The sequence below is a fragment of the Mesoplodon bidens genome, assembly GCF_964165515.1.
Source record: "Mesoplodon bidens genome assembly, chromosome: 10".
NCBI classification, from domain to species: Eukaryota; Metazoa; Chordata; class Mammalia; order Artiodactyla; family Ziphiidae; genus Mesoplodon; species Mesoplodon bidens.
This window is the reverse complement of record NC_138172.1, coordinates 42,110,989-42,134,005: the sequence shown is the minus strand read 5'-3', so window position 1 is coordinate 42,134,005 and position 23,017 is coordinate 42,110,989. Positions and strand designations below refer to the sequence as shown.

Below are 23,017 nucleotides of genomic sequence, written 5' to 3'. Positions count from 1 at the left end.
CCGGGCACGAACCCGTATCCCCTGCATCGGCAGGCGGACTCTCAACCACTGCGCCACCAGGGAAGCCCTAGCTTTAAATCTGAAGCTTTACATTGGCTTTTGTTTAGTGTAGCTCTTTGACAAGACCTGTCCTCAGATGTTTCCTGTACTTAGAGATCAGCAAGAAAAAAGGGCCCAAGGCGGGAGCGTGACTGGAGCAGGGAATGGACAGGGAGTGGGAGCTGTATTCAGAGAGGCTGCTGGACCCACATTATGCAGGGCCTTAGGGGCTTTGTCTTTTACTTTAACTGTTAAGGGAAACTATTGGGATTTGAGTAGTGGATTGTCATGGTAGGACAGGATCACTCGGACAGTGATGTAGAGAATATGCCAAAGGTGAGCAGGGGAGGATGCAAGGAGTAGCTAGGAGCAGTTGTAGTAATCTGGATGGGATGTAATGTTGCCTGGGACCAGGGTGCTAGCTGATGGTGATGAAAAGTGGTCAGGTTCTAGATATGTTTTGAAAGTGGAGCTAAAAGGATTTTCTGACAAATTGTACATGGGGAATGAAGGAGGGTTGAGTATGAGTCTTAAGATTTTTGGCCAGAGTAAGTGGAAGGAAACCATGCATTGTGGTGGGGAAGAGCCGAGGTGGAAGGCAGGCCAGAGTATCTGGACTTCTATTTGGACATGTTGAGCTTGAGATTTCTGTAAATATCCAAGTAGAGATTGTCAAGAAGACGTAGATTAATGGAACTGGAGTTTAGGAGAGAAGTCCATGTTGGAGACGTAAATTTTTTTTTTTTTTTGAGACATAAATTTGAAAGTCCTCAGGGTATAGATGGCATTTAAAGCCATGAAGTGGGATGAGTTCATCAAAGGAAGAAATGTATATAGAGAAGAAAAAGGTGTGGAGAAAGAAGACAACCTGAAGGGGGTTCTAGATAGTGAATAAATGCTAGAGCCATGGACTACAGGCCTCAGGACAAAGGACTTCTGAAGTGGGGGAACCAAAGTAAGTGAACTGAAATGACGAGTCATATAGAGTTACTCTAAGATTTGAAGTTGGAAAAAGCAGCAAAGGCAAGTGAGGAAGAGAAGAACCAACCAAGTGAGAGTAGTGTCCCAGAAGCAAATGAAAATAAGGTTTCCAAGCAGAGGGTCTTGTCAGCTGATATGCTGCTGGTTGTTTAAAAATGACCATTAGATTGAGAGTCCGCCTGCCGATGCAGGGGGCATAGGCTCGTGCCCTGGTCCAGGAAGATCCCACATGCCGCAGAGCGGCTGGGCCCGTGAGCCATGACTGCTGAGCCTGCGCGTCCGGAGCCTGTGCTCCACAACGGGAGAGGCCACAACAGTGAGAGGCCTGCGTACCGCAAAAAAAAAAAAAAAAAAAAAGACCATTAGAGAGGGAGGTTATGTTCCTGTTTCCCCCACTTCTCCCCAAATGGGGGCTGTTACCAAATGCTGGGAAGAAAGATTTTGGAGAAGGTGGGAGCACAGTCACATGCTAGAGCAATGTCCTTGAGTGTGTGAGGGGGTGGGGTCTAGTACACAGGTCAAAGGCCTGACACAGACAGCTTATCCACCATCCAGCTCATCCGCCATAGTAGAAAGGAAACAGCTATGGTGGACCTGGAGGCTAGTAGGTAGATAGATGTGGTGGGAGCATGTGGATGGCTTTTATTTTCACAGTGAAATTGGAAGCAGTGCCATTAGCTGTGAGTAGTAGCTGGAGGTTGAGGAGAAAGTGTGAAATGAGCATCCCAAGTGGGAGTGCATGGCCCTGAGAGTCACTAATTGACAAAAGATTAGAAGTAAATACATCGACATTTAAAAAGTTGTGTCGTGCTGGGATTCTGCATGATTTTTCTTTTTCTTTCGTTCCTTACATGCTTTTGGATGGATATTCATCTTGTAATCAGAAGAAAATGATTCATAAAGCATACATATTCCATGCTATACTCAGTTCTCTCAGAGGCAGACTCCATGTCTGATTCATCTTTGTGCCCTGCTCCAAGTAGATAATTTGGGGGAATGAATGAGTAAATACGGCTTTGGAGTCTTCTCTAGTACTGTGGTTTTAAAGGATTGTGAATTGGGAGCTCAGGATGACTCATTACAAAGTCTGATGATACCAGGTGATAGAGAGGGATGAATCATAAGAAATTCATACTGCTAGTATCATTAGGTACCACTATTTTGAAAATTATTTGGCATTTCCTTATGGATTTACCAGGCCTTCCCCTCTACATACCCAATACGTTTATACCAGTAGGTTTTTCAGAAATGTTCACAGCACCACTGTTAGAGCAAACTCAGAGCACCACGAGTTCCATCAGCAGAAGAATTAGGGCTGTTGTGATATGGTCCTTATAGATTGCACACAACACTGAAGAGGACCAAACTACCGCTTCATGCAGGGCAAGGATGACTCTTAGGTACTTACTGGGGGCATAAACAAGGACTTGAAGTTTATTAAGAGTGTTGTGCCATTTTTATAAAACTCAAAAGCAAGCTGTGTGTTTTCAAGTCATGGTTGCATATAATGAAAGTAAGAAGGCAGGGGAATCGTCTCCACAGGGCTTCTGGGCAAGAAGGCAGTTGGATGGGATGAAGAAGGAACAGATATTAGATTCAGGGCTTTGATACTGTTCGCAAGTTGGAGGTAGGTTTATAGATATTTTATTATGCTCTTATGCTTTATAATGGATGAATCAAATTATATTAAGCAAAATGTTATGTAAAGGAAATAACCATAGGGCAAACCCAAACCTATGAGGAAGAGAGAGATACCTTCTGTTTCTGAATAATCTTTAACTTACAGTTTGATCTGTAAATCTTTATATACTTAGCAACTGTTATTGGTAATTGTAATTATGCATATAATATAAACTTCAGTAGCTTAGTCTTTTTCCACCCTTTTTTCCATTTCTTATTGGAAGGTTAATCTATTTTAAATGTATAAGTCTTTCATTCAAAGATTTTTTTGTGATGTGGTTAATATTTAATTCTTTACTTTCAGAAAGTGGTTGAAACTATCTGGGAAAGGAAATCATATTATTTAAATAGAAACACTGTAATGAACCACTTAAACACACTGACTATGTCATTATAGGGTTACTGACTTGACAAAGCTTCACAGTCAGTACTAAAGGCTTGTGAATATTCATGAGGAACCAAAAAATTTGCATATTCTCCTTTTTATTTTCTATAGGCAGAGTCATTCTTACTAGGGTAGATAGATTCAAATTTCATCTGAAAATAATACATATGATTTTGCAATATGTTATATTTTTCTTAATGTAGTTAAGTTATTACTATGCACTCATGTTCTATTAATGGAAAATACTTTGATTGGATTCTCATCTCGAGGAGGAGTTGTTTCAGAGCTGGTGTCCGCTATTATGTAAGAGGTGAGATTAATTTTGTCAGCACGATTTGGTACTGGGTTATATCTATCTCTAATTAATGTTTGGCTCATGGTAACATGAATGTAACCTTTTGTATTTTATTTGTTTCATTATCATTTGATAGCCTCACTAAATATTTATCTCCTGCTTCATTATGATAATTAGGTAGGTCTTCTGTGCTTTACTCCAGCTACTGTAGTTACATTGCAGATGTTAATGAGACACTGTAGGCTGCTTCTTTCTGCTTTAAGAGAAATTGATCATGTTATTTGCTGGATGTCTGAAAGCATAGCTGAACTCACTATAGTTTTCAATAACCTAAACTCATATCAGAAAGTATTTTCTTTTATTGCTCTTGGTTTCTTTGCATGTATAAAGCTAGACATTTGACCTTATGCCTTCAACTTCGAAGATTTACATTTGAGCATTTATTCTTTAGGCTTTGTGCTAGCAACACGCTAATTTGCTTAAACCAAGCTTTTAAAATCTGTATTAGAAGTTACTGTCATTATGAAAATGAGTTTCCCGAACTCTATTTTTTTTTTAAGCCAGAGTATATCAGAATAAAATCCTATGGACCCTTAGGTAAATCATAGAAGTTTTGGGCCGGGAAGTTGTAAAAGTCATTTGGTTAATCTCCTTTAGTATAGGTGATATAGCAGAGGAAGAAAGACATTTAGTGAGTGACCTGGCCAAGATCACACAACCAGGATTAGAGTTAGCAATGCCCTTGTATCTGGATTTTCTTGGATGGAGTCATATTTTTTAATTAAAAGTTTTGAAATGGTAATGCAGTCACATAGATCAGGTATCAAAAGTATAAAAAGATATGCAGTTAAAAAATATTTCTCATTTCTGACTTCATCTGCTGCATCTTACCTCCCGACCAGCTGATCTGTTGTTAGTTTCTTACTTATCCTTCAGATTAATTTTTATGCTATTCCAAGTATGTTCTCCTTCTTTTGCGGACAGTGGTTGTATACTGTGTGCATTTTCTTGCACCTTGGGTTTTTTTAAACTTAATATATATTGGAAATTGCTTCATAAAGATGTCTCGTACGCTCATTCGCTCTCTCACACACACACACACACACACACACACACATACACATACACATACACATAATCTCACTCTTACTCTCAATCTCACTTTTTAAAATAACTACATATTATTCCTTAATGGGAATTCTGGACAGAACCAAGTATAGCCCATGCTTCTGACAAGTAATTTTAGAACGTACTGAGAAGGCATTTTATTGCTGATTTGACTATAATTTTTTTCCCTTCTGTTAATATGTTAACAGAAACACTGATGTTATGTGTTACACCTCAAAATGTTATATGTTTTAGAAGTATGTCAGATAGAAAGAATGTTAAGAAATATTTGAGATGATTAAAAATCTGTTGATTCTTTTTTTTTCTTTCCTAATAATTTGAGTCAGGGACTCGCTTGAAAGTTGCCTTTGCTTAGCAAGCTTTTCTTAGTAAAGATAATGTAAACAAGATAGTAAGGTAATGCTTCAAACATTTGAAAGAACTAACCAAATCAAGGCTAAATATTTAAGAGCAGTGCTTTTCAAATTAGTTTTTTTGGGTATATTCATGGAGTTGTAGAAATTGTAGGATCATATACAGTTTTTGTGCTTTCATTTTGATAATTAAAATTATAAGCATCTGCTGGACCATTTGCATCATTATAACAAAATACTGTTAACATAATGGCCCACATTTGCACTTAATATTGTGTTTAATGGTTTTAACTTCCAAAATTGGGATCTATGGGTATACTGTCAGAGGTTTTTGAGAACTTGTTTTTTCTTTAAAATATGTCCAAAATTTGAGAAACACTGTTTTAGAGGAATTGTGTATATATAAACAATTGGTATATTAAATAGCAGCCAACATTATTTGTTTGTTAATAGGTCCTTAATACTCCCTTTAAGCCTGTTTAAATGAGTGAGCTTTGTTAGCTTTCTGATGGTGGACTATGCATTTGTTTGAAATTTAGTTTTATAAGTACTTTTCCACTAATTTGAACTGACTTAATTCTCTTCAAGTTAGAGTGAATTAGTGAGTTCCTGATGTTTTTCTTATGTAATAAATATAGTTAATTTTTTTCCAATTCAGGAATTGATTCTGAAGGCCACGCAGCTAACTTTGTAGAAACAGAACAAATTGTGCACTACAATGGGAACAGAGCTTCATTTGTACAGGCAAGTTAACGTGTCTGTTAGGCAGCCAGCCAGTTGGTCTCTTCTACTTGGATTGTAATTTCCTGACATATTGTTGAAATTTCTCTCCTTTTTAAAGTAATATCATTGTCTGCAATATGGAAAGAGTTTACCCCAAACAAGGATATTCCATTAACCTGGCACTCAGCTGCTGACATTTTCTGCCCTTGAATTAAATCCCTGAAGGAGAGGGTAGGGTAGGAGGTGCAAGGGTTATGGAAATGGAGCCACTGGTCTGCTTAACCCCTTAGACTTCTTCAGGGCAGTGATGACAAGACAAGTAGTTGGCTTATGCCTGACTTCACCTGCCTTGCATTCACTGTGACATAATATCTGAGTTGTGGATCACTTACTGCTCCAGAGTATTAATGGCTAAAAATATTTTTAAGTTCATAAACATATTCTTTTGAGAATGAATAAAGCAATTTCTAGTTTTATTATAATGCCAAATTACTTACCAGACGTAACTTGGTAATTTTTACTTGTAGATAAAAATTGATTTATTTTAGAATTTAGGGGAAACACAACTGTCTACTACACAAGTGCATGTATATAAAATCAGAAAAAGTCCTTTCCAAATGCATGCCCCAAAATATGAATTTTAGCAGCCGGTATGCATGGATTTCTTTCATAGTTAGTAGGTTGCATTTTTATTTTTTCTTTTGCGGTCATTGATATTGTATATACCCCTGACAATAAGCTGAGAAAAACAAGTTTGTGTGTATGTTTCTTTTTACATATCTTTTCTTTTCTTTTAGACTCGAGGATCAATACCACTTTACTGGTCTCAAAGACCAAATCTCAAGTACAAACCACTGCCGCTGATCAACAAAGTAGCAAATCATGTGTGTATCTTCCATGCTTTTTTCATTGGCTATAAATAGAAGCTTAGTGGCATTATAGTTTGCGTATAGAGCATGTATTTATTTCTCATAAGTTAGACTTCAACATCTTTGAGGCCTTTCTCCTTGCTTCTGGCACTTAGTGAGCTTATAAACCAAAGGGCTGTGTAAATGGCATGTTAGAAATGTGGAAAAACAAACTGAATGACATGGTAAATTTAGATTTTAGAGATCTCAGTAAGATTTGCAGTCTTACACTGTTTAGAATATTCAGTGTATTCTATTTGACATGCTCAGAAATAAAATAGTAATATTGTAGCTCACAGTAGAATGGCTTATAATTACTACTCACTACATGGTATTTAGAATATCTAGAAGACATAGAGTCCATCTTAATGTCATTCTCTTGAATATAGAGATAGGACATTTAAAGAGATACTTTTTAACATCTTATAAATATTCTTATAATGTAATCTGGTAAAGTATATAACTCTTGTTTTTCCCCTCTTTAGATGGATGGTTTCCAAAGGCATTTTGATTCACAAATAATTATTTATGGAAAACAAGTCATAATCAATCTGGTATGTTTCTTACATTTTGGGGGGAATAAAACCTTAGCATCCTTTTTTTTTTTTTAAACAAAATTTATCATTTTAACTTTTTTTTTTTTTGCGTTATGCGGGGCTCTCACTGTTGTGGCCTCTCCCGTTGCGGAGCACAGGCTCCGGACGCGCAGGCTCAGCGGCCATGGCTCACGGGCCCAGCTGCTCCGCGGCATGTGGGATCTTCCCGGACCGGGGCACGAACCCGTGTCCCCTGCATCGGCAGGCGGACTCTCAACCACTGCGCCACCAGGGAAGCCCCATTTTAACATTTTAAGTGTGCAACTCAGTGGCATTAAATATTTTACAGTGTTGTGCACCCGTCACCACTGACCATTTCCAGAACTTTTCATCATACCAGACAGAAACTCAGTATCCATTAAACAGTAACTTCCTATTATCCCTCTTACCTCAGCCCCTGGTAACTCTGTTCTACTTTCTGTCTCTATAAATTTGTCTATTCTAGGTATCCCATATAAAGTGTATTGTGTAATATTTGTTCCTTTGCATCTTATTTCCCTTAGCAGAATGTTTTTGTTTATGTGGCTCCAAGTTACTTTGTAGTGTCCTTTCATTTTAACTTGAAGGACTCTCTGTATTATTTCTGGTAGGGCAGGTCTAGGGATAATGAACTCCCTCAACTTTTGTTTATCCAAGAATGTCTTAATTTCTGTCTCATTTTTGAAGGACAGTTTTGCCAGATATAGAATTATTGGTTGACAGTTCTTTTCTTTCAGTACTTTAAATATATTATCCCATTGCCTTCTAGCCTCCAAGGTTTCTGAAGAGAAATTGGCATATAATTCTATTCAGAATCCCTTGTATGTGATGAGTCCTTTCTCTCTTGCTGCTCTCAAGATCCTCTCTTTGTCATTAAGTAGTTTGATTATAATGTGTTTGGTGTGTTTCCTTGGGTTTGTCATATCTGGGGATTGGGCACTTCTTGGATTTGATGATCTATATCGTTCATCAAATTTGGGAAGGTTTTTTGCCATTTTCTCTTTAAATAACCTCTCTGCCCCTTTCTCTCTCTCTTCTCTTTCTGGGACTCCCATAATGAATATGTTGTCTGCTTGATGGTATCCCAGAAGTCCCCCAGGCTCCGTTCAATTTTCCGATTCTTTTTTCTTTCTGCTGCTTCAACTTGATTATTTCTTTTGTCCTATACAAGTTTGCTGATTCTTCTTTCTTCCTGCTCAAATGTGCTGTTGAACTCTAGTGAATTTTTAATTTCCAGGTTGTACTTCTCAGCTCCAGACTTACTGTGTGGTTCCTTTGAATACTTTGTTTCTTTGTTGATATTCTCATTTTTTTCATATATGGTTTTCCTGATTTCCTTTAGTTCTTCGTCCATACTTTCTTTTAGCTCTGAGCGTATTTAAGACAGTTATTGTGAAAGCTTTTTGCTATTTATTTATTTATTCATTTTAAAAAATTTTAAATATTTATTTATTTATTTTTGGCTGCATTGGGACTTCATTGCTGGGCGCCGGCTTTCTTTAGTTGCGGCGAGTGGGAGCTGCTATTCGTTGTGGTGCATGGGCTTCTCATTGTAATGGCTTTTCTTGTTGTGGAGCATGGGCTCTAGGCACACGGGCTCAGTAGTTGTGACTCGAGGGCTCTAGAGCACAGGCTCAGTAGTTGTGGCACACGGGCTTAGTTGCTCCGAGGCATGTGGGATCTTCCTGGACCAGGGCTTGAACCCGTGTCCCCTGCATTGGCAGGTGGATTCTTAACCACTGCGTCACCAGGGAAGTCCTATTTATTTATTTTTAATTTGGCCACGCCACACGGCTTTCAGGATCTTAGTTCCCCAACAAGGGATGGAACCCAGGCTGTGCCAAGTCCTAACCACTGGACCACCAGGGAATTCCCTGAAAGCTTTTTATAAATAAGGCTTCTGCAGGGATGGTTTCTATCAGTTTATCCTTTTCCATTGAATAAGCCTTGTTTTCCTGTGTTTTTTTGTATGCCTTATGATTTTGTTGTTGTTCTTGAAAACTGGGCATTGGATGTTTATAATGTAGTAACTCTGGAAGTCAGATTCTTCTTGCCCAGGGGTTTGCTGTTGTTTTGTTTTGTTTTTGTTTTGATTATTGAATGCTGTAGTAATCTATTTGTTTTGAGACTTTTCCAAACTATTTTTGCAAAGACTGTTCCTTGTTGTGTATGCTCACTGAAGTCTCTGTTCTTTTAGCTTGTGTTCAGCTAATGTTTTGACAGAAATTTCCTTGAATACAAGGAACTGAAAGAGACAAGGAAAAAACAAAAAAGAGAGAACAACCCCATCTCCTAATCTCTGCAGACTGCTTCTGTGTTGGAGCAGTCCTTCACTTATTTAGTTAGGCTTGCTCTGAATGTAGGGATTAACCTGAGGTGAAGGCTTAAGGTCTTTTCAGGACTTTTCTGAGCATGCATCTTGCTTGGGTATGCATACCGGCTGTCTAAAACCCTCCATACACGTGGCTGCTTTTGAGTATCCTAGTTTCTCAAAGAATGTCACCCCAGCTGCTTCTGCAGGCTTTAGATGGTCTATTTTATGTCTCCACCTGAAATATCTTGCCCTAGGTATCTTGGTTTATAGTCCTCTTGTAGCTTATATGAGCAGTGTGCAAATAAGGTCTGGTCTGCTCCTCCCATTTGTGGAGGGGGGCTGAGAACTGTGTTGCCGCTGCTTAAGCTAAGATCATCATTGCACTGGGGAAAGGATGAGATAAGGGCAAGAAAAATGCTACAGAATTGTCTTACAATTTTGAGGATGGCTTTATCTTGATTGGACATTTGTCTGGTTGCTATAAACCTTTGACTGTTTTCTAGAGCTCCTACAAAGTTGGTTTAGACAGCTTCTCTTTTTTCTGATGTTTTTGTGAGGGTATAAGAGCTTAAAGCTTCCTAGTCTGCCATTTTGCTGATGTCACTCTGTCCTTTTAATTAAACTTAAAGCTATGGTGGGACTTCCCTGGTGGCACAGTGGTCAAGAATCTGCCTGCCAATGCAGGGGACACGGGTTTGAGCCCTGGTCTGGGAAGATCCCATATGCCGCGGAGCAACTAAGCCCATGTGCCACAACTACTGAGCCCACATGCCACACCTACTGAAGCCCGGGTGCCTAGAGCCTGTGCTCCACAACAAGAGAAGCCACCACAACGAGAAGCCCGCGCACCATAATGAAGAGTAGCCCCTGCTTGCTGCAGCTAAAGAAAGCCCGTGCGCAGCAATGAAGACCCAATGCAGCCATAAATAAATAAATAAACAAACAAACAAATATTTTTTTAAAAAGCAGGCTGTGGTGTTTTTAATTTTTTACAGGTTAATCAGAAGGGCTCAGAGAAGCCACTTGAACAGGCATTTGCAACAATGGTGTCTTCCTTGGCAAATGGAATGATCAGGTACCTCACTAGAAATCTGTTGTAGGTATTTTCAGAGTAGATGTGCAAATGCATATATATGTAAGTACATAGATCTCTCTAGACGTATTTCAGTTTGTTGTTTTCAAAGCATGATTTTGTTAGCTTGAAATTTTCTCTGGCATAATTCATGTTGCAGAATAACTTCTTAACAGATTAATTTTAATTTTAATTTTGTAAAAGTTTAGCCCTTGATTAAAATCCTCTCCTTGAGGCTTTGTGTTGCTCTGCCCATTGGGTCTTGAATTTCAGTTACTCATGATTGTTTGGTGTGGTCTGCCTGGTCCTGACCACCACACGAGCTGGAGCAATTTACTGTTGCATGGCGGCCTGGTCTGGAGCAGCAGCTTGCCCCTCCTGTAAGGCAGCAGGCAACAGTTACAAATTCTGTGTAGCCTTGTCAAAAGAGGGGGGATCCTAAAACATAAACAGTTGCCCTGTGGAAATGTGCAGGGTAATGAGTCAGCCCATTTGGAGCTTCTTCATCAGGAAACCGGGGTAGGAGGTGGGGGTATACTGTGGTAGGAAGTGGTCACAGGCATTGGGGGAAGACTTTAAAAGAAATGGTACTCGGTTGTTTGGGGAGAATTTTTTTAACCTATGGAAATTTTTAAACATACACAAAAATAGAATGATATATAATGAACCTTTGGGGAAGAATTTAAGCCTATTGTCCAACTCAAAAACTCTAGCAAATTTATCAGACCCTTACTCCATGCCCATTTCTGCCTTCTCATAGTGGAACCTGCCCAAACACACTTGGATGAGTCAGAGAAGTGATTTCTATCCAGGATGTGCCTTAAAATCCTCAGAGGAATTACTCAGAATATACCTAAGATCTGAAAAATCAGCATCACTGGGTTTAGAGTCCAACATGTCTATTCTGGAAAATGTTTATCTGCTGCCTCCTTTGTACACCCCTGGTTAAGCCCCTGTCTGTGCTTCAGAGGGTTTCTGTAGGTATACTCACCTCCAGAGTTGCCTCTAGTGTTTGTAGCAGCAGCTAACTTTGAGAACTTGAGGCATAAGTCAGAGTCTAAAGTTATGCCCTTGGTGTTCCAGGGCACTTGGAGGGTACATACTGCTAAGGAATAAACACCCTAAAGCTATTGTTACCAAAATATAATGACATAAGACATTCTTAGAAGATACAAATGTAATTTTAACAAATGTAATTTTAGAACGATACAAGCTTAAGAATCCATGTGCATTTATGTGCTAGTGAGCCACTTAAATTCTTCAGGCAAGTCTAGAGCTATGGTCAGAGCACTCCAAAAATAACTCTCACACCACCACTTCTAATGGAGCTGCCTTTGAAAATGCTTCCCCTCACTCCCAGTCTTCCCAAAGTCTGGCCTCACAGTTGGCTAACTTCTGTTTTTATACTAATTTCTAAGTACCCCATTCTCCCCTGAGATAACCATTGAGGTGATAGAAGACCCTCTCTTGACCTGCTGGAAGCCCACCCTACATTGATTTCCCTTCAGCCACTGGAGCCAAGGCTCCATGAGAGCAGACACATAATCTGAATTTTACTCTGTAGATGAGAGTGGAATGTTCTTCTAGTCCTCCTCCTTTATGACTTGACTTGATCCCTGAATAGGAAGTTGGGTAGAAGTGGAATGTGTGAGAATCTTCATGTACCCTGGTGCCCAGGTTCTCTTCATTCTTTCTTCCTCTCTTGACTTTTGGGAGTTGGTTAATGATTTTTCCCGCTCTCAAGGGGCAACATTTTCCAGCTCATAGTAGGGCACCTTCACTGTTAGATGTGTTCTAACTTTGAGATTTATACCTCTTAAGTATTAGATAACTGAAAACAGCCCATTACAGATTGATGGACAAGAAAATTCTCTCTACCACATGTATGTGTGATGTATGGATAGTGATGATGAATATTTTGGTAGGATGAACAGTAACTAACCAGAATGGGGACCATCCTGCTTCTGTTCTTCTCACAGCCCCTAATACACAACAGACAGTCCAGTCCTCCTTGGACTGAATCGCATTTGACCATTTTGAACATCTTAATCTGAAAATCAAAGAGACCCTATTCTTTGCACATGGGGGTAGAGAATAAATATACAGTAGATATTCAGTTGGACAAGGCTACTTTATATTAACATACCTGATTGCTGTACTTGAGCTCACTTCTTAGCATTTCGCTGGGCTTCTTTACTCCTGTCTGAGGGCCTCTAGAAAAACATGTGAAGATAGAAGAGAGTGTGTGTGTATTTTTTTCCTTCAGTAGATATGAGCATGAGAAGGTGGGTGTGTCTGTGCATGCCTGCATGCATGTGTATATGTATAGTGGTAAACTCAGAGTGAAGGAGGCTCTACTGTTCCCAGGTGATATGTATGTAGAGAGGAGGATCAGCTTATGAAGGTATTATTAACAGAAAGAAAATGAATAATCTTTAGTCACTTTCTGAATATCTTTTCTTTTGGTAGATATATTGCCTTTGACTTCCATAAGGAATGTAAAAATATGAGATGGGATCGACTAAGTATTTTATTGGATCAAGTAGCAGAAATGCAAGATGAATTAAGGTAAGCTATGTTATTTCCCTACAGAGGTTGAGGGATGAGGTAGGTGCATATGTTAATCATGTATATTATGCATTATCTAACAGACTTACAGATATAGTTCACTAGGTTGATAGCACTTGTCTGTACTCTCATTTGTAGTTTTTTTTTTCCCCTGAAAGATGAGACTTGGTGGTTTTAAATACTTAAAAATTCTTAAAAATTACCCAAGTCCAGGTATTTTCATATTTTTATGTATTATCTTCTACGCATTTACAAATTTTTATATAATTGAAGTTAGTTTGCTACTGTTTTATGTTCAGTTGTTTTCACTAAACATTTTATCACATTTTGTCATTAGCCTACCAGGTCTTTGTAATGATAGCATTTAATGGCTTTTCTGTGTTCCATTTTGTCATAGTACAGTTTCAGTTAAATGCTTTTCTTTGCATCGGGCATCTGGTTTGTTTCCTTTTCTCTTCCTACCATGAAAGATTGTGCTGCAGTGAATCACTCTGGGTATAAATATATTTTTACTTGTGTTAAACGGTTTCCTGAAATAAATTCTTGAGGGTAGGATAATGGATCAAAGGGTCTGAATATCTTCATGGTACTTCTCATATGTGTTTACAGTGTTACTTACTGTGTGGGTTCATATATTCGCTGTACTCTATGCACATGTCAGTCTTTACCTATTTTAAAGCCAGAAGTAGGAATCTGGAAACCAGTCTCATTTTGTTCTGCCTGTGTAGTTCTAATGCACTGTGTAATTTCAGTTACACAGTAACATAGTAAAACTTCTGTAGACATTTGCTCAGCTTTTTTTTTTTTTTTTTTTTTTTTTGCGGTTCGCGGGCCCCTCACTGTTGTGGCCTCTCCCGTTGCGGAGCACAGGCTCCGGACGCACAGGCTCAGCGGCCATGGCTCACGGGCCTAGCCGCTCCGCGGCATGTGGGATCTTCCCGGACCGGGGCACGAACCCACATACCCTGCATTGGCAGGCGGACTCAACCACTGCGCCACCAGGGAAGCCCCTGCTCAGCTTTTAAAAAAATATTTTTATACATATTAAGTCATCAGCTATAGTTAGTTAAATCTGCTTTTTTCTTTTTTTTCTTCTGTGAGGTTTTGTTTTGAGCATAGCTTGTCCAACCTTTGACCAACCTTGTCAGAGGGGTTACTTCTTGGGTTCATCTGTTAATTGTTGCCCCACAGAGTATAAGAAAGAAGGGAGGATTGACACCAGAATATTTGTCCCTTGCTCTCACTGTGTTCCACAGGGACAGTAGACATTTCACCTGTGACTTTCAGATGACCTCTCTGCACATTTGTTTCCAGGGATTTTGGGGGAAGTGGAAAGAATCTGGGCTTTGGGGTTCTACACAATAAGTTTGAAATCTCAGTTTGCCTCCTATTAGCCATGTGACCAAGGAGCAAGTTAGTTATCTTCAAATCTTGATTTCTCCATCTGTAAAGTGGAGATAATAATACTTACCTCTTAGACTTGTATAGTTTAAGAAATAATATTTATAAAACATGTAGTATTTAGTTTATAAGTACTAATGGGGTGCCAACACTCACATGCACTCTATATATACATACTCTAATCGAACTTCACCAGTTTGGCATGAACCTCATGTAGAGTTTTAGTCTAAACACATTCTTTTAAGCCTTTTTTTTTTTTTTCTGTCACGCTTCACGGCATGTGGGAACTTAGTTCCCTGACCAGGGATCGACCCATGCCCCCTGTATTGGAAGCAAGGAGTCTTAACCACTGGACTGCCAGGGAAGTCCCTTAAGCCCTTAATTTTAAGGTCATGATTTTTAGCCCTTGGTGAATCTATTGTGTTTCTCCCTCATTTTTTGATTTTGGGGAGTAATTGCAATAAAATTAATATTACCTAGTATTCATTGTATTCTCTGTCCCATACCATCTGGCTAAGCACTTTACATGCAGTTTACATTATCTCATTTAAACCTAAGAGCGGCCTAATGGTAGTGCTATATCATCTCCATTTCGTGGGTGAAAAAAATTCAGGCTCTGAGAGATTAGGTTAATTACTTAAAGTTACACAGCTAGTAACCTGCCTAAGGAGCTAAGGGTAGCAAACCAGTTGTTTGCTGCCAAAGTCCATGCTCTTTACTGCCACGCTGAGTCAACATTGTCAAATTTTTGAGTTCATAGAATAATCTGAACAGATTGTTAAAAATGACAGAAACACAGGAACTGGTAACCATGGTTGGCTCCAGTGCAGACATCTGGGTGGTTCAGGGGAGAAAGGAAAACGGATTTTTCAAATAATACCCTATTATACCTTATAAATTTAGTACTATTTGCATATATTACCCTTCTTTTTAAAATTAATTCATTTATTTATTTATTTTATTTTTGGCTGTGTTGAGTCTTCATGGCTATACATGGGCTTTTCCAGTTGCAGCGAGCGGGGGCTACTCTTCGTTGCAGTGCATGGTCTCATCACGGTGGCTTGTCTTGTTGTGGAGCGTGAGCTCTAGGCACGCGGGCTTCAGTAGTTGTGGCTCGCGGGCTCTAGAGCGCAGGCTCAGTAGTTGTGGCGCCTGGGCTTAGTTGCTCCGCGGCATATGGGATCTTGCCGGACCAAGGCCCGAACCTGTGTCCCCTGCATTGGCATTCTTAACCACTGCACCACCAGGGAAGCCCTATTACCCATTTTAAGAAGGGATTTTTTAATGTTTTTAATGCACAATATCCAGCCCTTGCTTCAGAGAGTCTTACTCAGTTTACTTCAAGGCCAAGCATCTTCATTTTTAACAAACATCTCAGGGAATTCTGATACAGCACAGGGGACTGTGCTTCAAGAAATCCCAACGTAGGGGGCATAGGTGCAATAATTATGTCAAAGGAAGACCTCTTCTGGCCTTAGGGAAACACGGTGATGTCCATAGCCATCTTTACAATACTCCCAACTGCCCCTTTTCACATCTCTTGGGTGAAGTGACCTTGATGCTACAGTTGTTTTGAGATAGGGGCTGTCTTGCCTCTTCTGTTCAAACTTCCTTTTGGTCTTTGGTAATCAAATAGACCTGAACTGTACATTTCCCATCTGACCTTTTAATTTAGGTTTAATTCAGTTTTAATAATGTCTCTGACATGGACCTGTGTTATAAGAGGTCTGTCCTTAGTAGGCTTGGCTGACTTTGGTATGAGAGTGTTTATACAAATATGTTTTAGTTATTTTCTAGTGGACTCTGATGGCAAGGTGGTGACTAACCAGGAAGGCGTGTTCCGCAGCAATTGCATGGATTGTCTGGACAGAACTAATGTGATCCAGAGTCTGTTAGCTCGTCGTTCACTTCAGGCCCAGCTTCAGGTACAAATGCTTTTTTTCTTTTATCAGATAAACAATATAGCAAAAAAGAAACTTCATCTTTAAAAACCAATAACAAGAAACATTCACATGCCCCCGTCCTAACCCAGTTCTTTTTGGTTTTGTGTCTTGCCATCCATGGATGTACACTTTGTCCATAACCATGGTCAGTGTATGTACACAGTTATAAATTTTGCCTTTTTGCTCTAGCATTATATGTGATCATAGTTTTTAAGAGGTGCATTGTTGTGCTATAATTTACTAAGCCATTTAGGTTGCTACATTTTTAGCTTATAAATAAGACTATAGAGAATGTATCTATGTATATTATTATTAGCTTGAATCATTTCCTTTGGGTTAACTCCTGCTGGGTTAAAGAGAATATATACTTTCCAAGAGGGTTATACCAGTTACACAAGACTAGCCAGCAGTGAAAAGTGAATCTTGCCAGCATTAAATATTTTTATTTAGAAAGGTTTTATTTCTTCTTTAATAGTACAGAGTAGTACCTCAAAAGTTGTTTTCGTTTGTACCTCTTTTATTGTTTGGCAAGGGATATTAACTCCCAGGTATAAAGTTTCTGACACAGCTTTGCTTTACCAGTAAGACTGTGTTGTTGAGAAAGCATAGGTATAAATATTTTCTTCTCTTTATATTTGGAATTAAAAACATGTGTATCTCAGATTTCCAGATCACATTGGCATTTGTTGTAGGGAGCAAACAAAATGCATCCCAAGTGGTTTCCTGCCTAAATAATTTGTAAACATTCAACTTTGTTTATGACAATTTTATGGGACTCAGGGAAGAATTATGGAGGGAAAATACCTCCCCAAATCCTCAAGTAGGACATACCAAAGGAGTGGTTGCCCTCTTTGAGCATTCTCTAACTTGTATGGTACTATGTCCTTGTCAATCTGTTGGATTTATTGTACTTCAGAATATATTTTTCAATAGAAACAATATTAGGAATAGTTGTTTCCAAGGCTGATTAACAGAACTCTATTTAACTAGGTTCTGTAATCTGTATTTAACTAATTTACATGCTAAAAATAGTATTATAAAACCTAACCAACCTTCAGAGAGTCTTTGGGCAGGAACCTCTAGCCTCAGTGCCAGCTAATGTGGGGACTCCAGTTGTGCCTTTCCCCTTCCAGTGAGGGCAGGTCATTGAGTGTGGGCAGGCCCCATTCTGAGGGGGAGAGAGCGAGATGTCATTTGAAGTGAGCAGTGAAGATGGTGGTTCTAAGAGGGTTGCGGGTCTGAGACAAAGACCAAGGCAGGAGTTCCTAATCTGTGGTCAGTGAACTCCAGTGGGGAGTCCATAGAGAGCTTCAGGATGCCCAGGAGTCCTCTGAGATTATATGCAAAGGGCTATTTGTGGGGAGGTAGGTAGGTAGTATTCATCCCAATTCTCAAAGGGTCCCAGGGTTAGGGGATAAGTTTGGAGGTCAGAAGTCTGGAGATGGTGAATTGTGAGGAGGTAGAGGGGTAAAGGCAGTGGAAGGTTGGGGGTGGCAGGAAAGGAGGTAGGAATGGCTGGAATCCTGCAGCAGCCTTCCCTCTCCCCCGTCCTTTCCCTTCTGCCCCTGTCTCTGAGTTTACAGTCTTGCCACTGTTCCTGCGGTGCTGGGGCTCAAGGGAGAGTGGGGGCTGTGGGCAGAAGGAAGCCCAAAGAGAGGCTTTGCAGCCTGGCCTGAGCGGGAGAGTGCTGTGGTCCCCACGTACAGGGAAAGCATCTCCCACCTGCAGCCAGGTGACAGATGATCTGGGGACTATGCTTTTTCTTCCTAAGTCATATGTGCTGAAATCTGTTACATATAAACATAGGTATGATTCTTATTCCAGAGACTAGGAGTTTTGCATGTGGGACAAAAGCTTGAAGAACAAGATGAATTTGAGAAGATTTACAAAAACGGTAGGTAATTTCTTTAACAGAGGCAAGGTTACTCAAAGTTTGAAATAAATATTTTGGATTTAGAGCATTGGTTGTCATTTTAATCATTATCAGCTGATTTTTACTTTTTCTCACAGCCTGGGCTGACAATGCAAATGCTTGTGCCAAACAATATGCGGGAACTGGTGCCTTGAAGACTGACTTTACCAGGCAAGCCATGCTTTAAAATCACATTCCAGACCAGTGGTTCACAGTTCTGGTGCATAGTAGATCACTCGGGCAACTTTTAGACAATAGCAACAGCAAACCACCAGTGCCTGGGCCTCATTTCAGACCAGTCAAGTCAGGACTGCAGGGAGATGAGGCCCAGGCACTGGTGTCTTCTTAGCATCCCTGGGTGATTCTGATGCACAGTGGGGGTTGAGAACCATGGCTCCTTAGCTTTTCTCAAAACTTACTGTGCACCTGACTCACCCCAGTCCCACTCAGCAGGTCTGGGGCAGGGCCTGAGATGCTGTACCCAGGTGATGCCGGTGCTGTTTTCAAGGACCACACTGGGTAGTGAGAGGTTAGAATGTTTTGAATTTGTTACACATGTGGTTGGGTCTTTTTCTGCTATATGGATTCCCTGGGAGCAAGATAAGCTTTCTAGTCTCTTTGCTGTTTCATGCCACTTAACCTGGGCTGTGTGTTTCTCTTCTTATTTCTTGTCTTTGCAAGTGGAACTGAGCGTTTTTCCTCTTTGTGCCTACTTTGATAATATTTTAGAAATAGGATACACATTTCTTGGACCTGATATTGGTTTCTTTTGTGAGGTGTCTCCTTCATATATTCAAGGATTTTTTTTTTTTTTTTTTGGTACGGGGGCCTCTCACTGTTGTGGCCTCTCCTGTTGCGGAGCACAGGCTCCGGATGCGCAGGCTCAGCGGCCATGGCTCACGGGCCCAGCTGCTCTGCGGCATGTGGGATCTTCCCGGACCGGGGCACAAACCCGCGTCCCCTGCATCGGCAGGCGGACTCTCAACCACTGTGCCACCAGGGAAGCCCTTCAGGGATGTTTTTTAAAAAATCTTTATAATTCACCAGTCTCCATACCACATACTTATTGTCTATAAGACAGTTTGAGAATTTAATATGCAAATCTGTAACTCAAAACTTAACCTCATATTTAACCAGAACTGGGAAGAGAACTCAGCTGGGACTTATAATGGATGGCTGGAACTCACTGATACGGTATTACAAGAACAACTTTTCTGATGGATTTAGACAAGTAAGTTTGTTATTTGATGCTAATTTTTGGTCATTAGGTGGCTGTATCTTTGTACTGTTCTTCAGTAATATAATCATATCTAATTTGGGAGTTACTAATTTCCTCTTTTTCTCTTCTAGGATTCCATAGACTTATTTCTTGGGAACTATTCAGTGGATGAATTAGAATCTCATAGTCCTTTAAGTGTTCCAAGGGATTTGAAATTCCTGGCTGTAAGAAACCTTTATGTTTTTCAAGTTGTTAAAAGGATTGTGTCTGAAGGTATAGATGGTGCCAACTCCCCTTGATATAAAACGTTGTATGTTGTTCTAAATGGAACATAAATATTTAAGTGTCCCCAAGGAGCAGATCAGGGAGAGGAGTAAAAAAACTTTGGAATGTTTGTCTTCTTTCAAACTTGACTGTCTTTCGCAGATCCTTTTTAAGTGAGAACACAGATGCAAGGGGAGTGTGAGGGTTTCTCATTTCCGGAGACTACTCCCCTGAGGTTCAGGGATTGCCGGAGGCAAACTTGTGACCTGGAAGTTGACTCTTCCGTTCACCAGACTTTTCAAGAGCCTCTCTGGGGTCTCATTCCAGTGGGCAGGGTGTTCTGGAGTGGAGGGGCCTGGTGTCTGGGTTCTCATCTGGGCGACCTCCCTCTGCTTAGCACTCCCTGGTTTGGAGCAAAGCCATGTTTTTTCAGATCTTTTAACCTGTTCGAAGATTTGGGCCGTTACGATCAAAACTCTAAATAATGATGTTTTGCTGAAAGAAAGATATTTTGTATATTAGATTGCAGAAGGGTTTTATTCTCTTTAAAGCAAAGCATGCATAACTGATTGTGCAACCATTGATTATAGCATCTTATGTAATGGTTTCTCTTTCCGTTTTCTTTTCCAGTTGCCTATTATCATGGTTGTCGCCTTTTCCATGTGCATTATCTGTTTGCTCATGGCTGGTAAGTCTGCCCTTGTTTCACATTCTTACAGTCATTTCTTAGAATGTTGAACTTTCCTGTACAGCATCTTAAGTTTGTGCCTATTCAGTACTTGATGTTTCCCTATTGAATTGAATGAGTAAAGTGGGCAGATGGGAGGATTAGTCCTTAGATGTGACAAAAGGAAAAATGTATACTCAGTAGCTTGATACTTTTCTTTTTCCACTTAAGCTTTTTAAAATATTTTTTTCTTGCTATCAAAGTAATACATAGTAATTACAGAAAATACAGTTGGGCAAAAAAGAAGATAATGTTATTTATCACCTTGCCTTTCAGGGATAAGCTAATTACTCTTAACATTTTGATGTTTTAATCTTCATAAGTGTGTATTTTTTTTTCAAAAGTGAGATACAGATTTTTTTGTAATCTGTTTTTTCACTGAGTAATATAAATATTTCCCCACCTTCTTTATTTTTAATGGCTGCACAGTATTCCATTAATGGATATATAATTTATTTAACCAGCCACCTATGTTGGACAAATAAATGTTATTATAGATTAATACATTACTTCTTAAATTTTAATAGCGAAATTGCCTAAGAACCTGAGCTAACAAGGTCTTTATTGGTTTTATTTTCTCTCTCAATGTTTTTCTGTGTTACTAAGTTAATGGAGACATTTTCATCTTAAATGCATATTAAGTAGTGTTCAGTGCTCTGGGAGTTTGAGTCTGTAACACGTTGCATTGTGCCTGGGAGGTGCAGCCTTAGGCACCTCCAGTCTCATCCTCTATCCTGAATTCGCTGGGCTGACATTTCTCTGCCTGGCTGACTTCTGCCATCCTCAGGCTCCCCTCTCATGAAGTGTCTCTTTGTTCTCCCATACAGACCTCATCTCCCCCTTTCTGATTTCCACAGCATTTTGTGTACCTCTCTTATAGCACTTTCTTCTTTAAACCTTGTAAGCACCTAGGGATTTCTTCTTCAGAGGCGCTGTACTCTTTGGGGTCCCGAATGCACCCAAGGTGTATTTCTGTTTGTGTGGTAGTGATTTGCATACTCATTCGTCTTTCTCACGGAATCAGCAACTTTTTGAAGGCAGAGATGGTGTCTTATTACTCATTGTTTTACCTCCTGTGTCTGAGATACAGTTTTGCTCTCAGCAAAACTTTGCTGAATTAAGGACTCCTATTCACCCCCCACACCCCACACTAATTCTGCCAGCTTCTTGAGGGGAGGCTCAGAATCTGTTCATCTCTGTAATCCCCTCAGTGTTCAGCAGTGTAGGTAGTCATGACACAGGGAGGAGCTATCTTGTTACTCTAGGGCAGGGGTTAGCAGACGTTTTCTGAAGAGTCAGATAATATTTTAGATTTTGTAAACTACATACAGTCTCTGTCTGCACAGTTTGTTTTTACAGTTCTTTAAAAACGTAAAAACCATCACAGTGCAAAAACAAGCTGAGGACTCTTGAGTGCAGCATCACTGTGTGGCATGACTAGGGGGTCTGTGTCACATTTGGGGCAGGAAGGAAGAGGACAGGACCAGCTGGCATGTGCTGCTCATCGTTCATTTCACACCTTAGATCCTTTGACTTCTTTCTTTAAAACATTGCCCATTGGATGCCATTTTCTGGGAACCACTCCACTGCTGAATTAGTTTTATTATTTTGGTCTTTTTGTATACTCACATTTCCCTGTGGAACCTCTGGAAAGGCAGGGAAGTCAAGACCAAGACTCAGCCTGAACAAATGGACCATTCCTTTGGGAAGTGTCCCAGAGTGGGCTTGTGAGGAACTGCTTTTTTCTTTATCCAAAAAGTTTTAAAACCCAGAGCTGTCAAAATTAGCAATTGTGGAAATTTGAATGTTTTCAAGTGAAAAGATATTGGATGCTGTGGATAGTAACATCTTATGTCACTTAATTGTTATAAAGTAATGATCTTTGTGGTGTTTAGATATGACAGTGTCTGATTTCTAGCCCCTACTTTGGTATTTAAGAGAATAGCAAATAAATGCAAGCATGTTCTCTGACAGCTTATTAGGAAAGTGTCTACACCCTGAATTTCCTTTCTGGCATGCCCTCTTAACTGGCTGTTGACCTCTGCATGTTTCCCTGTCAGCAGGTGAGGCCAGTACTATTGCAGGAGAGAAGCAACACTGGGTTCACCTATTCAAGGAGTAGAACAAAATAGATCTTTTCCTGTTGGCCTGCTGCTTCCTTCATGTACTCTAGACTTTGAAAAAAAATGCATATCAGGAGAGTTGTGTTAAATATGTTGTATTTATTGAGTTTTGTTTTATACACTTTATTTTTTTGTTTGTTTTTTGCGGTACGCGGGCCTCTCACTGCTGTGGCCTCTCCCGTTGCGGAGCACAGGCTCCGGACGTGCAGGCTCAGCGGCCATGGCTCACGGGCCCAGCCGCTCCGCAGCATGTGAGATCTTCCCGGACCGGGGCACGAACCCATGTCCCCTGCATCGGCAGGCGGACTCTCAACCACTGCTCCACCAGGGAAGCCCCTATACACTTTAATACATAACTCTTCTGAAGCATGTATATTTGTAAAGTTATTTTCCATAACAGAAAAACC

General features: G+C 40.0%; 2 protein-coding genes across 2 annotated transcripts in view; one reads left to right on the top strand and one right to left on the bottom strand.

Annotated features, from left to right (window-relative positions):
• The window catches only part of FYCO1 (FYVE and coiled-coil domain autophagy adaptor 1), a 318,269-nt gene that overhangs the window by 7,806 nt on the left and 287,446 nt on the right, over window positions 1-23,017 (bottom strand). The window lies entirely within an intron of this gene.
• The window catches only part of SACM1L (SAC1 like phosphatidylinositide phosphatase), a 59,402-nt gene that overhangs the window by 33,792 nt on the left and 2,593 nt on the right, over window positions 1-23,017 (top strand). Inside the window, exons 8-19 of the mRNA XM_081246590.1 lie at window positions 3,294-3,395; window positions 5,520-5,605; window positions 6,382-6,468; window positions 6,978-7,046; window positions 10,377-10,456; window positions 12,923-13,021; window positions 16,209-16,347; window positions 18,190-18,259; window positions 18,376-18,448; window positions 19,415-19,508; window positions 19,628-19,720; window positions 20,391-20,448. Coding sequence (XP_081102716.1) covers window positions 3,294-3,395; window positions 5,520-5,605; window positions 6,382-6,468; window positions 6,978-7,046; window positions 10,377-10,456; window positions 12,923-13,021; window positions 16,209-16,347; window positions 18,190-18,259; window positions 18,376-18,448; window positions 19,415-19,508; window positions 19,628-19,720; window positions 20,391-20,448 — 1,050 coding nt within the window. The remainder of the gene's footprint in view (window positions 1-3,293; window positions 3,396-5,519; window positions 5,606-6,381; window positions 6,469-6,977; window positions 7,047-10,376; window positions 10,457-12,922; window positions 13,022-16,208; window positions 16,348-18,189; window positions 18,260-18,375; window positions 18,449-19,414; window positions 19,509-19,627; window positions 19,721-20,390; window positions 20,449-23,017) is intronic.